At 44.1% G+C, this 15,151-nt stretch overlaps 2 protein-coding genes across 2 annotated transcripts in view; both read right to left on the bottom strand.

Annotated features, from left to right (window-relative positions):
- The window catches only part of ssp6 (short spindle 6), a 34,637-nt gene extending 28,999 nt beyond the window's left edge, over positions 1–5,638 (bottom strand). The window contains exon 1 of the mRNA XM_045748202.2: positions 4,973–5,638. Within this exon, the coding sequence (XP_045604158.2) occupies positions 4,973–5,182 (210 nt within the window). The 5' untranslated portion in view covers positions 5,183–5,638. The remainder of the gene's footprint in view (positions 1–4,972) is intronic.
- Positions 5,639–9,501: 3,863 nt separating this feature from the next.
- LOC123762025 (longitudinals lacking protein, isoforms H/M/V) overlaps positions 9,502–15,151 on the bottom strand; it is a 42,844-nt gene continuing 37,194 nt past the window's right edge. The window contains exon 5 of the mRNA XM_069335786.1: positions 9,502–13,821. Coding sequence (XP_069191887.1) covers positions 13,579–13,821 — 243 coding nt within the window. The 3' untranslated portion in view covers positions 9,502–13,578. The remainder of the gene's footprint in view (positions 13,822–15,151) is intronic.

The raw sequence follows: 15,151 nt of genomic DNA, 5'->3' as shown, positions 1-15,151 counted from the left end.
TCTGTATGACTTATCTCTGTCTCAAGCTTCTATCCACGTCTCTTTCCACTATTAGTCATAGCAAACATTTTTTCATTTTCCATTCTGTCAGTTATTTTAAGTATTTTATATAATATTATGTCTTTTCTAATGTCGTTACGTCCAGGTCTTTCAATATATCTTCGTACCACATCTCACAAAGCCTAGCACTGAAACGAGCATCACTCAAAGTTTCTGTAGGTTTCAATTTCTGTGTATACAGTTGTTGAGGTGTAGGTTTAGCAGTCTGTGGCGCACTGGAACACACTTGCCCGACACTTCGCGAGCGCTTTGGCCTGGGTTCGTATCCTGGTCAGAGAGGACTGACTGGGCGCCAATCCTTAACTTTAGCTTCTGTCCCCACCCATCAGTGAATGGGGTACCTGGTTGTTAAACGATTTGGCGGTTCATATTCCGGGGAAAAAATAGGAATAAGGACACACACACAGATCACATTAACGTGATGCATCAAATGAACAAATTCTTGAACAAATGATTTGTTCAGGAATAAGGCCGCTATGCGTAGTAGTGGCTTTACAAGAATGTAAGAACTCGTATAAAATAAACAAAAAAAGTGGGGGACTCTGGGGCTGTGTGCTCAAGGACTGCCACCTCCGAAGTACTGTACAGTGTTCTGAAGGCCTCTGTATCGAGGTTCCTAAAAGCTGTTCTCTTGTTCCTCGGTCTCGCATATGCCGTCGACATTACCCTTTATATATATATATATATATATATATATATATATATATATATATATATATATATATATTATATTAGTCCTACTGGTCTTCTGGACTCATTTGATCAGCCTATATTTACTGCTATTGATGTCCAATAGTCATTTCTAGGACCTGTAACATGTCTAGGTCTTCATATAGTATTCTGTGTCTCCGTAGGTACCAACTCTTCTCATTAATTTTGCGTCTGAGAGAGAGAGAGAGAGACAGAGGCAGAGAGCTGTCTATAAATACACACACACAAGTGTTGACAACGAAACGCAAGACTAACGTTAGATAACCAAGCCTCTGTTCATGGCTATTTGTACTTTTTAGTTTTCTGGATATACAAAAACACACACACACACACACACACACACACACACACACACACACACACACACACACACACACACGTGTGTGTGTGTCATGTCTATATACTCGAACTGTTCATATATAATGTATATGCCTGTAGAGTGTAGACTATTGTACATACAACTCATCTAGAAATACACTTTAACGAGGCTTCTTGGCAGTGTTCACCTTCGTCATATTTTGTTATCCATTATTACACAGGAGACCACAGGTCCTGCCACACCCAGCCTCACCACACCCAGCCCGTAGCCTCAGCTAGTATTGTCACCTGGCCTTATTTTCATACAGGAGCCACACTCCCAAGCCTGTTGGTCCGGACATTCACATCGTGTTTACACTACTGTCCATCTATATATGTACCATAAGGGAGAATGTCTATCTGTCCAAAGTTGAACGCCAGACGCTTTAGGTTACCCTTACCCAAATTGGGAGAGGGAATGGTCTGGGGTACGGGATGAACATAGGTTGGTCAAGGTTATCTTGAGGTGATTCGGGGCTTTTATATATATATATATATATATATATATATATATATATATATATATATATATATATATATAGGGGGGTACCACCACTGGTGCAATTATAGGGACCCACAGCCTCAGAGAAGGGAACACAGAGCACTCAGGGAAAAACTTGACATTTAACTCTGAATATATATATATATATATATATATATATATATATATATATATATATATATATAATGTGTGTGTGTGTATGTATATTATATATATATATATATATATATATATATATATATATATATATATATATATATGTATATATATATATTATATATAATACACACATTCGTGCATACACATACAGAGAGACACACCACACACCCTCCCCTACGCCACAGTCCCTACCCTACACCGCACTCCCCTCCATACACCACACACCCTCCCCTGCACCACAATCCCTACCCCTATACAACAGTCCCTCCCCTACACAAGCAGGAGGTACTCACCTAATTGTGCTTGCGGGGGTTGAGCTTTGGGTCTTTGGTCCCGCCTCTCAACTGTCAATCAACAGGTGTACAGGTTCCTGAGCCTACTGGGCTCTATCATATCTACATTTGAAACTGTGTATGGAGTCAGCCTCCACCAGGTGTATGTGAACAAGAGTGACCTGGGAGGTTTAGTGTGAAGTAAAAGTGAACCAATACTCGTAATATACCCAATAGTATTATCAAGCGAGAGGGCCTTATTCAATAAATTAAATTTTAATAATAAGTGGATTGAATGGGGGGAAAATAACCATAGAACTTGTAAACATTCAATGGGAAACTCCCACACAAGGAACAGAACAACTGACTGCTGAAACATACAAAAGACTGCTTAAAACATGTTCGTCTGCGGAGCGAGAAAGAGGGCCAGCTTAGAGAATGCAGACGATACTTCAGAGAAAGGATAACAAATAACGGACATACTTAAGCAGACACGACTATCTCAATAAAGACCAAATAATTAAAATGGGAGAGTGAAGATATAGAGCAGCAGCTGAAACTATTATACTATCTTGAGATAATTTCGGGGCTTTTTAGTGTCCCCGCCGCCCGGTCCTCGACCAGGCCTCCACCCCCAGGAAGCAGCCCGTGACAGCTGACTAACACCCAGGTACCTATTTTACTGCTAGGTAACAGGGGCATAGGGTGAATAGGGCATAGGGTCTTTGTAAGGTCTCAGTGCCGTGTTTATGGAGAACAATGAGCTTCACAACTCAGGTCAACGTAGATTTAGAGCGGGAAGATCATGCCTTTCGCAGTTACTCAACCACTATGACGAAATCACAGAAGCATTAGAAAAAACCAGAATGCAGATATGGTATACAGTACACGGACTTTGCAAAGACATTTGATAAATGTGACCATGGACCAATAAGCTATAGAGTAAACATGTACGGCACACATGTACGGGAGGCCTGGTCGACGACCGGGCCGCGGGGACACTAAGCCCCGGAAGCACCTCAAGGTAGCCACACAAACACGATAAAGCATTCCATTTACCTGGGCTGTATATCCCATGAAGTGTGGATGATAATTTATACGATAAAGCACCTAAATTATTGAGACCGTTTGAAAGCTTTCGAAATGTGTTCTCTGGAAAGGAGACGAGAGTGGTATCACATAATATATTTATATATGGAAAATACTTTAAGTCCAGGTCCCAAATTTGCACATTTCCTTCCATATTGGAAGGAAATATGGAAATACAGAACACAGCCAGTGAAGAGCAGAAATGCCTTTGGCACAATCAGAGAACACTATAAACATCAAAGGTTCACGACTGTTAAATATCCTAGTAAGTATAAGAAATATTGCCGGGACAAATTTATACTTTTTTAAATGAAAAATTAAGTTTCCTTCAAGATGTGCCGCACCAACCGGGTTGTAGTGGACATGTGGACCTGCGGGCTGCCCCAAGTAACAGTCTGTTGGACCAAGCTCTCACAAGTCGAGCCTAAACCTAGGCTGGGCTTGGGGGGGAGTAAAACTCCCAGACTGACCTGGGAAGTGTTGTGGGACAAGACTGACCTGGGAGGTGTTGTGGGACAAGACTGACCTGGGAGGTGTTGTGGGACAAGACTGACCTGGGAGGTGTTGTGGGACAAGACTGACCTGGGAGGTGTTGTGGGACAAGACTGGCCTGGGAGGTGTTGTGGGACAAGACTGACCTGGGAGGTGTTGTGGGACAAGACTGACCTGGGAGGTGTTGTGGGACAAGACTGGCCTGGGAGGTGTTGTGGGACAAGACTGACCTGGGAGGTGTTGTGGGACAAGACTGACCTGGGAGGTGTTGTGGGACAAGACTGACCTGGGAGGTATTATGGGACAAGTAAGACTGACCTGGGAGGTGTTGTGGGACAAGACTGACCTGGGAGGTGTTGTGGGACAAGACTGACCTGGGAGGTGTTGTGGGACAAGACTGGCCTGGGAGGTATTATGGGACAAGTAAGACTGACCTGGGAGGTGTTGTGGGACAAGACTAACCTGGGAGGTGTTGTGGGACAAGACTGGCCTGGGAGGTGTTGTGGGACAAGACTGACCTGGGAGGTATTATGGGACAAGTAAGACTGACCTGGGAGGTGTTGTGGGACAAGACTGACCTGGGAGGTGTTGTGGGACAAGACTGACCTGGGAGGTGTTGTGGGACAAGACTGGCCTGGGAGGTATTATGGGACAAGTAAGACTGACCTGGGAGGTGTTGTGGGACAAGACTGACCTGGGAGGTGTTGTGGGACAAGACTGGCCTGGGAGGTGTTGTGGGACAAGACTGACCTGGGAGGTGTTGTGGGACAAGACTGACCTGGGAGGTGTTGTGGGACAAGACTGACCTGGGAGGTATTATGGGACAAGTAAGACTGACCTGGGAGGTGTTGTGGGACAAGACTGACCTGGGAGGTGTTGTGGGACAAGACTGACCTGGGAGGTGTTGTGGGACAAGACTGGCCTGGGAGGTATTATGGGACAAGTAAGACTGACCTGGGAGGTGTTGTGGGACAAGACTAACCTGGGAGGTGTTGTGGGACAAGACTGACCTGGGAGGTGTTGTGGGACAAGTAAGACTGACCTGGAAGGTGTTGTGGGACAAGTAAGACTGACCTGGGAGGTGTTGTGGGACAAGTAAGACTGACCTGGGAGGTGTTGTGGGACAAGTAAGACTGACCTGGGAGGTGTTGTGGGACAAGTAAGACTGACCTGGGAGGTGTTGTGGGACAAGTAAGACTGACCTGGGAGGTGTTGTGGGACAAGTAAGACTGACCTGGGAGGTGTTGTGGGACAAGTAAGACTGACCTGGGAGGTGTTGTGGGACAAGTAAGACTGACCTGGGAGGTGTTGTGGGACAAGTAAGACTGACCTGGGAAGACTCCACCGTCCGGACATTAGCGTAGTCGGCAGAGCTGCTCTTGGTCTTGCAAGATGCTTGTCGCTTGTTGCCCAGCTGCTGCGGTGGTGCTTGTTGCTGCTGCTGGAGGTGCTGCTGCTGCTGCTGCTGCTGCTGCTGTAGATGTTGTTGCTGTTGTAGGTGCTGCTGTTGCATTGACTGTGTGCCCGGAGCGCTAGCCATAGTGCAGTCGACCACCACACTGGTGTTCACATGAGTCCTGATCACACACACCCACTCTTGCCCCTCTTACTACACACTCTGCCTCACCACACACACTTCACCTCACCACACACACTCCACCTCATCATACACACTCCAAGTGGACACAAAGACAAAGACCAACGCCATCCACCACTTGGATTACAAAAAAAAAATATCGCAAGGGCCTAGATTGACTAGCGTGTGCCGTAGAGGCTTACATGGCGGGTTCCTCCTCACTCTTCTCTTGCATGCTGATTTTAAGGACAATGCGGCGAGTAACTGCGCTATCAGCGTGTATGGAAAGATTATGAGCGAGAGAGCATATACGTCTCACCCTCCTGCCGCCCAGGACATCACTGAGCGTCTGCAGCAGCTGTCACTTGGCGCTGGGTATCGACCCCGTGAAGCCACTCTATATCGCCCGCCGCCAGAGGTCTCCCGCGGCGTCCTCATCCTCTATCCCCGTCCCTCGACCCTCTATCTCCTCCCTCAACCAGATCAAACACCACTACCGACTCTCCCTGCACCCGTACCAAGTACATATCCGAGAAAAATCAATATGATCTATGGATGCCGGATTGGCCTTTATACTCTGGCACACATTTTAATATTACTTCATTATTCCGCTTCTTTTATGTCTTAATATCGTTTGTTTGAGAGGTTGTCTATATTTCTCATCAGAGGAATAGAAAGACGGACATGCGAATAATTTTACTGTGCGCCTACATATAATGAAGGTGTACATAATTTCTAAAAATAAAATATACGATACAGAGCTTTGCGAGAACGGTTCATCTATCTCTCCAAAGCCTCGCCTTATCATGTTTCGGTCCTCAAATGTAATAACCATCAACTAATTCGTTTATATCTCTCACTTCCATAATTTCCATTACTCCCCTTTATTACGCTCAGTCCTCGCTCCCTCCCTCTCTGTCTCCCCTCTTCCGTCCCCGCTCCCTCCCTCTCTGTCTCCCCTCTTCCGTCCCCGCCTGTCTCCTCTTGTCTTTCTATTCACCCAATTGTTTTACTCTCTTTCTCTGTATTTACTGTTTGTGCCTGCAGGCTCGAGCTGTTAGCTCTTGGACCCCGCCTTTCTAACCGTCGGTTGTCTATTGTATTATTTGTCTCTATTGATTTGTTCTTTAGCATATCCACTACATATATGTACTCACACACACATCCTCATGATGCAGCCCGAAGCAGCTCTCTAACTCCCAGGTACCTATTTACTGCTTAGTGAACAGGAGAATCAAATGAAAGAAACTGCTCATTTTGTCTAATTAGTTCTGTCTCGGCAGGAAATCGAATCCTGGTCGTGGATTGCGACTCCCAACCACAGTTCAGTGGGCTGCGAGATACCTGCGTGTGTGTGTAATTACCAAGTTTAGTTACAGGATGAGAAATAGGCTCGTGGTACTCCGTCTTCACAGTACTCTGTCATATGACGCTTTCAAATTACTGACTGTTTTGGCCTCTATCACCTTCTCACTTAAGTTCCAGCTGTCTACCACTGTTTGCAAATGTGAACTTTATAATGTTTTTCGGCGGCTTAATTGTTTCCATAATTTGTATTTTGTCCTCCTGTTCTTGAAGTTGCAGCGTTTTTAAATTCTTCTTTGTCAATATTGTCGATTCCCTTTACTATTTTCTACGCAGTGATCATATCACCCCTTTTTCCTCTATCTTCTAGCTTTGGTATATTTAACACGGGCCGCTCCAAACAACAACAACCCGTTAGATCAAACTCTCACACGTCAAGCCTGTCCCGGGGCCGGGCTTGGGGAGGAGAAAAACTCTCAGAACCCCATCCCGGTACCTTTAAACTTTCCTCGTAGCTCTTGTTTTTTTTATAGTTCTGGGAGCAGTTGCATGTCCTTGCACCTTTTCTACTTTATTAATGTGCTTCTTGAGATTTGGGCACTGTTCAGCCGCTGCATTTTCTAATTTTGGTCTCACGAAGGTCGTGAAAGTCTTTATTATTTCTTCATCCATGTACGTACGTAAAAGCAGCTCTAAAGTTGGAAAGCATAGTAACGCTCCTCGCACAGTGTGTTCTTTATGTGGTCCTCAGGTGACAGTTTTCTTTTCAGAACCACCCTAGTTCTTTTTCTTTATCAATTCTTTAAAGCCTTTTCACATAATAGTGCTCAACGAGGTGGCGGATGACTTGGCCAAACGTGCCACATCAAAACCACAAATTGACATTGAATGTGAATTCACAATGAGACAAATAAGAAGCAAAATCAGAAATATTCAGGCACAGGCAGGAGTGGAGAGGAGAGGGATAATGTATGAGAGAAGTCTAACCATGCAACACTACATGTATGTGAGTCAAAACACCCTTTTCACTTATGGAAAAAGGAGAAATGCTTGGAGTGACTCTGTGTACATGCGGCTCAGGCTTGGGTACAAATATTACTGGGAATATGGGATAGGCGTTCATGATAATGACACGAAGTGTAAACTATGTGGTATGTTAAGATCTCACACCCTTGCCCATTATGTTCTTGATTGTCCGTTGATTAATGTATATAGAAACACTGAGATAAGGACTGTTCCTGAGCAAATAGCCTGGATGTGTCACAAAGGAAAGGTTGATGATATTCTTGAGAGATATAAGAATTTTGCACCAAGACTGTAATATTTTGTTGAATTATCCGTATAACTAGGTCATAAAAGTATTTGTGTACGTCTGATACCATACCACTTGTGAAGGAGGAAATGTACATGTTTATCTCTCAGAATGTTTGGTAACAGGTTTATTGTTTGTGATGTGTGTCTATGTATGTACTAACACGTTGTACTGAACGGGGTGAGAATAGCTTGAGCTACCTCATCCCTTTGTGTGTATTTTACCTCAATAAACTTATTTCAATTTCAATTTCAATTTCACATAATGTGTAGGTTGAGTGTTGTCTATTATCTCCTATTCCGCATTCCATAACGTGGCATTTACTCACATTAAATTCAAATTGCCAAGTTTTGCTCCATATATTTATTGTGTCCAGGTCATCTTGGAGGGCATGACAGTCGTCTAAGTTTCTTATCTTCCCAAGTAGCATGGCTCAGCCCATTTTCTGAGCAAATCCACTTACAGAGACAAACCATACGTCAAAGCACCTGGATAGTTATCTAGATATTTGTGATGGTCTTAAAGCATGTTACAGTTCTGATAATAGTCTACATGTAAACTGGCAGGTGAACCTTTGTCCTAAACAGAGAATATTCTCAAGCTATAACTTTATTGTATCATAAATTGTTGGTTTAAAATATAACAAATATATGCTGAACAAGTTGTCTTTGATACGATCTGAAGAATTTGGTTTTCTGTAAATGAAATTCTCGGGTACACTCAAAGAGTTTTCAAATTCCATATTTCATATTTTTGCCAATAATACACCATATTAATGTAACCAAAAATAATGAAACCTAACCTAACCAAACCTTAACCTAATGTAACCTAACCTACCCATGGACAGAGAGTAGATAATAGAAGTAATTACATAGTGGTTTTAAACCCATTACCTCCAGGTAATCTCCTCCCTGAGGACAGATAGTTATCTGCAAACATGTTCATATAATTCTGTATCCCTGCTGGTAGATCGTTTATATGGGTAAAAGAACACTGTTTTTCCCAAAAACGGTGGGTTTTCTGAGTGGAAGAGAACGTATGTCTGGAAGCTGACTTTAACCGCCCCAAGCTGCGCGCGCATTGACCCGAGGTTATATAAACCGGGACGGAGACGGCGTGGCCCCTCTTCCCAAGCCAGCAGCTGCTCTTACAAAACATTACTGGTGCTAGAACTGAACCCTGTGGTACTCCTCTAGTAACACTTATCCATTCTGATACATTACCTCTGATTGCTGCGCGCGCGTGTGTGTACTCACCTAATTTTGCTCGTGGGGGTTGAGCTTCGGCTCTTTGGTCCCGCCTCTCAACCGTCAATCAACTGGTGTACAGGTTTCTGAGTCTATTGGGCTCTATCACATCTACATTTGAAACTGTGTATGGAGTTGGTTGAGAGAGGTGTAGCCTCCCCACTGAGGATAAGGTTAGGTTAAAGTGGAAAGCGACTGGTCAAGTGATGCAATGCATTAAAGTAAGATAGTCTGTAGAGGTATAAGCGAATAAGTAACTTGCGGATTAATAAATACGAAAGGTCGGTGTTAAACACATGATAGCATTGATGGGACTGTGAGAAACTGTGTTAATGATCTGTGGCCAATAACCGTGTGCAACTGTGTGGCAACAGTGATCACCGACACTTTGCAACAATTACAAGTAACCAAACATCATACAATTAAAACACTTTATTTTAGCTTATAAATAATTTGTAAACAGTAAATTATTTAACACTGTTGACATCAACATACGCAATACAAAAACAATGTAAAAAATAAACTAACATTTTGTTAAAACCTCACATTACGTTACTCCTTAAGTAATTACCATAAATTATCATCACAATTATATTATTTTATCGATACTAAATGTGAAATTTTCCAGTAATTATTCTCATCAACAGTTTTATGTTCTTGTTGTATCTCCATTTGTTGAGACTCTTGTTGACTGAGTGAAGCTTGAATTGTACTTTTTGTACTTGTACATGCTGTACTTGTCTCTACTGTACCTGTACTTGCTGTATTTACTGTCCTTGTACTTACTGCCTCTGTTGTACTTACTGGTCGCACCTACACTTGAAGATCACTAATTATAAGAATATAATAATAATAAATATTGTAATATTAGCGGTTGAGCGTCGTGAGTGAGCAGCTTAGTGAGGACTGTTTCCCTGCGGACCAGCGGACACTCACAACAGTTCCTCACACTCCTGGACACACAAGTTACAGCACCGCTCCTGTGCCAGGTAAGTCCACTACGGGCTCACCATAGCCCGTGCTACTTGCAACTTTTTGTTCCCAGTGGCTGAATCTTTAACAACAACAACATCGTGGACACACTCCTGATTTACCCGAGGGCCACTAACCCTAGTGGCCTTGACGAAGACAGGAAGCCAGCGGCTTGTCGAAGCCCCCCCCCCATTTGCCTCGATGATCTTTTCCAGGTAGATTTTAGAACAGTTTTGGCATTTACGGCTTCGGCGGGTAGGCGGTTCCATGGGTGTATAACCCTGTGGGTGAAAAAGCATCTGTTTTCAGTCCTTCATTGTGGCTTGTTGAGCTTGAAACCGTTGCTCCTTGTTTGTGTTACATCTGACCTTCTGAAGAACTTTGTTATCACAACACACAAAGGTTCCTCACACACGGGGACACACACAAAGGTTCTTCACACACGGGGACACACACAATAGTCTACACAGCGAAGCTGGTAGACGTTATTGACAGGAATTTCCTAACACAGCATGTGAAAGAAGATACTAGGGAAAGAGGAGGGGATACGCCCAGCCTATTAGATCTCATTTTCACCCAGAATGTAGAAGACATCGAGCAGTTGGAACATGAAATACCACTAGGAGCTAGTGACCATTGTGTCCTAGTCTTTGACTACATGATGGAGCTTAAAATTGTGACCAAAGGACAAGAGGTCCGGGAAAGGAGACTTGATTATAGAAAAGGGGACTACAGAAGGATAAGGGACTGCCTGGGAGAAGTGCAGTGGGAGGAAGAACTTAGAGGAAAAACAGTGCAAGGTATGATGAACCAAGTCATATTGAAATGCAAGGAGGCTGAAGAGAGATTTATTCCAACAATAAAGGAAAAAAGCAGGAGGGAATATAATAACCCATGGTTTAATAGACAGTGTCAGGAAGCAAAGGTGAGAAGCAGGAGGGAGTGGAGGAAGTACAGAAGACAAAGGACAGAGGACAACAGGATTAGATGTAACAGAGCTAGGAATGATTACATTAACATAAGACGAGTGTCGGAAAGAAATTATGAGAATGATATTGCAGTCAAAGCGAAAAAGCAACCAAAATTACTACATAGCCATATAAGAAGGAAGATGTCGGTAAATGACCAAGTGACAAGACTGAGGAAAACAGAAGGGGCATATACAGAAAGCGACAAGGAAATCTGCGAGGTACTGAATGCAAAATTCCATCGAGTGTTCACAACCGAGCCTGAGCAGCTCCCATTGTTAGAAGAGATTACCCAAGATGAAAGACTATCAGATATAGAGGTGACAGCAGAGGATGTAATGAAACAGTTGACAACACTGGATGCAAATAAAGCTGTTGGACCAGACAAAGTATCACCGTGGATACTTAAAGAGGCAGCGCAGGCTCTCAGCGTGCCTCTGGCAATGATCTTTAATGAGTCACTTATGTCGGGAGAATTGCCCAGTTGCTGGAAGGAGGCAAATGTTGTACCGATTTTCAAAAAAGGTGATAGGGAGGAGGCACTTAACTACAGACCCGTATCACTGACAAGCATCCCCTGCAAAATACTTGAAAGAATAATTAGGCTAAGACTTGTTGAGCACCTGGAGAGCATTGGGTTTGTAAACAAGCACCAACATGGGTTCTGGACAGGAAAATCATGCCTAACAAACCTTTTAGAATTCTATGATAAAGTAACAAGGATAAGGCAGGACAGAGAAGGCTGGGCAGACTGCATATTTCTTGACTGCCAAAAGGCCTTTGATACGGTACCGCACATGAGACTGCTATACAAACTTGAGAGGCAGGCAGGAGTAAGCGGAAAGGCCCTAGTATGGGTGAAGAACTACCCAACAGGAAGGAGCCAGAGGGTAATGGTAAGGGGCGAGAAGTCGGACTGGCGAACAGTAACAAGTGGAGTACCTCAAGGATCGGTGCTGGGACCAATCCTCTTTCTAATTTACGTAAATGATATGTTTACAGGAGTGGAATCATACATGTCAATGTTTGCGGATGACGCAAAATTAATGAGAAGAGTTGTGACAGACGAGGATTGTAGGATCCTTCAAGAGGACATAAACAGGCTGCAGAGATGGTCAGGGAAATGGCTACTGGAGTTTAACACCAGTAAATGTAAAGTTATGAAAATGGGATCAGGTGACAGGAGACCAAAGGGACAGTACACAATGAAGGGGAACAGCCTACCTGTAACGATTCGAGAAAGAGACCTGAGAGTGGATGTGACACCTAATCTGACTCCTGAGGCACATATAAATAGGATAACGACAGCAGCGTACTCTACACTGGCGAAAATTAGAACTTCATTCAGAAACCTAAATGAGGAGGCTTTTAGGGCGCTTTACACTGCCTACGTGAGACCCGTCTTAGAGTATGCCGCGCCATCATGGAGCCCCCACCTGAAGAAACACATAAAGAAACTGGAGAAGGTTCAGAGGTTTGCGACGAGGCTTGTCCCAGAGTTACGAGGGATGGGATATGAAGAGCGGCTGAAGGAACTGAACCTTACGACACTAGAGAAAAGAAGGGAGAGAGGAGATATGATAGGGACATATAAAATACTCAGGGGAATTGACAAAGTGGAAATAGATGAAATGTTCACACGTAATAATAACAGAACGAGGGGACATGGGTGGAAACTGGAAACTCAGATGAGTCACAGAGATGTTAGGAAGTTTTCTTTTAGCGTGAGAGTAGTGGAAAAATGGAATGCACTTGGGGAACAGGTTGTGGAAGCAAATACTATTCATACTTTTAAAACTAGATATGATAGGGAAATGGGACAGGAGTCATTGCTGTAAACAACCGATAGCTGGAAAGGCGGGATCCAAGAGTCAATGCGCGATCCTGCAAGCACAAATAGGTGAGTACAATGGTTCCTCACACTCGGGGACACACACAAAGGTTCCTCACACTCGGGGACACACACAATTAAAGGTTCCTCACACTCGGGGACACACACAAAGGTTCCTCACACTCGGGGACACACACAAAGGTTCCTCACACTCGGGGACACACACAACGGTTCCTCACACACGGGGACACACACAAAGGTTCCTCACACTCGGGGACACACACAAAGGTTCCTCACACTCGGGGACACACACAAAGGTTCCTCACACTCGGGGACACACACAAAGGTTCCTCACACACGGGGACACAAAAGTTCCTCACACTCGGGGACACACACAATAGCACACACAATATAACAACGTCCAAACGTTAACAACAATTTTCAACATGTCTTCTCACCTAATACATCAGAATTTTAACGCTCTCATTTAATTTAAAAGCACCGTAATTTTGACGTGTTCTCGCACTACGGAATATGGGCCTGGATAGGTTAGGTAAAAGCCGCACATTTTACAAATGTCCAATGACAAGAGCGGCTGCAGCTGCTGGACATCCTCCCACGCCTCGCCACACCACTCAACATTAACGAATCATCCTCACTAACAACCTGATCGTTGGATTATGCTTAACCCAAAGACAGCTCACTGGGTGTGTGTGTGATGTAGGTTAAGGCGGGACGGAGGTCGGGGGAGAGGGCTGCTGGGGGTCCATCAGCATGCTGTGAGTGCGTCGGTGTCTCTCCAGGTTGTAGCGCTGGGAGGAGCGATAGGAGCACAGATGACAGGCGAACGGTTTCTCACCAGTGTGGATCCTCAAATGCCGCTGTAGGTCGCTGGTGAAGGCAAACTCCTTAGTGCAGAAGGGGCAGGGGCGGCGGGCAGCTGGTGGCGGGCGGCGGTGGGCGCCTTCCTGTGGGAGAAGACTTAAGTGTCAGCAACAACTCAACTCTCAACTAAAAATATTCAGACACTTGCTAGGTGCAGGTGAGAGACTTACAGTCCTTCACTTCCTGTAATAGATATATTTTACATAAACAGTAGGAAAACGGAGGAAGAACCAGTATCGGCCAATAGGCATTCTGCAGTTTCATTAATTCTTAGGAAGAGGCGTGGAGGGAAGAGATCTATACCCGCTGTACCCCCCAGCAAGATGGGTATGGGTGCCTATGTAATCTCTCCACCACTCTAGGATGGGTATGGGTGCCCCTAACTTTCCACCATCCCATGATAATATGGGATACCTCTATAATCCTTCCACCACACAGGAAAGGTATGGATGCCTTTGTAGGTCTTCCACCTCCCTAGGATGTGACCCTTTTACCTTCCCAGATGGGTATGAGGGGTGCCTCTGTAACCCTTCAATAACCCCAGGATGGATATGGGTGCTTCTGAAACCCTTCCACAACCCCTATAATGTATATGGGTGCCTCTGTAACCCGTCAACCACCCACAGGATGGGTATAGGTGCATCTTTAACCATTCTGCTACCAGAGGATGGATACGGGTGCTTCTACCACCCCTAGGATAGGTATGGGTGTCTGTAACTTTTTGACCCCCATCCCAGGATGGGTAATTTGCCTCTGTAACCCTTCCACCACCACCAGAATGGGTATGAATGCCTCTATAACACTTCTACCACCCCAGGATGAGTATGAGTACCTTTGCAACTCCTCCAGGATGGGTATAGGTGCCTCAGTAACCCTTCCACGACCCACAGATTGGGTATAGGTGCTTCTGTAACCCTTCCAACTGATCTAAAATATTTCTCTACATAAATGGCACATCCACCCATTACATTTGTTTACATTATCTTGCCATACAAGTGAAAGCTTTAGTGTACATAGCGTACACTGGCTGTAATATATTTAGTACAATACTGTGCTGTATTTGCTACCTATAAACATGCAAAGTTAATAAATTATTGTGTCTAAGAGTTGCCACAGTGTAATGTTTTGCTTACTTCTTTTACCATTGATCAATCTTTAAATTGTATGACTTTGCAAAATGCTAATAGTGTTTTTAATTTATCAATGCTCTTACCTTATAATGTATTGACATGTGTGAAGGAAGTGGTATCCAAACATGATAGTACAATACTGCACTTAAAGTAACTATTGGTTCAATGTACAAAGATGGTAATACTAAACTGCACCATAGTACCATACATTAGACCATATTGGTCAAATGTAAAACAATAATAGTACGATACTGCACTTGGAGGAACTATTGGTCCATTGTAC

This window comes from Procambarus clarkii, chromosome 34 (genome assembly GCF_040958095.1).
Source record: "Procambarus clarkii isolate CNS0578487 chromosome 34, FALCON_Pclarkii_2.0, whole genome shotgun sequence".
Lineage (NCBI taxonomy): Eukaryota > Metazoa > Arthropoda > Malacostraca > Decapoda > Cambaridae > Procambarus > Procambarus clarkii.
This window is presented reverse-complemented; position numbering and strand designations above follow the sequence as displayed.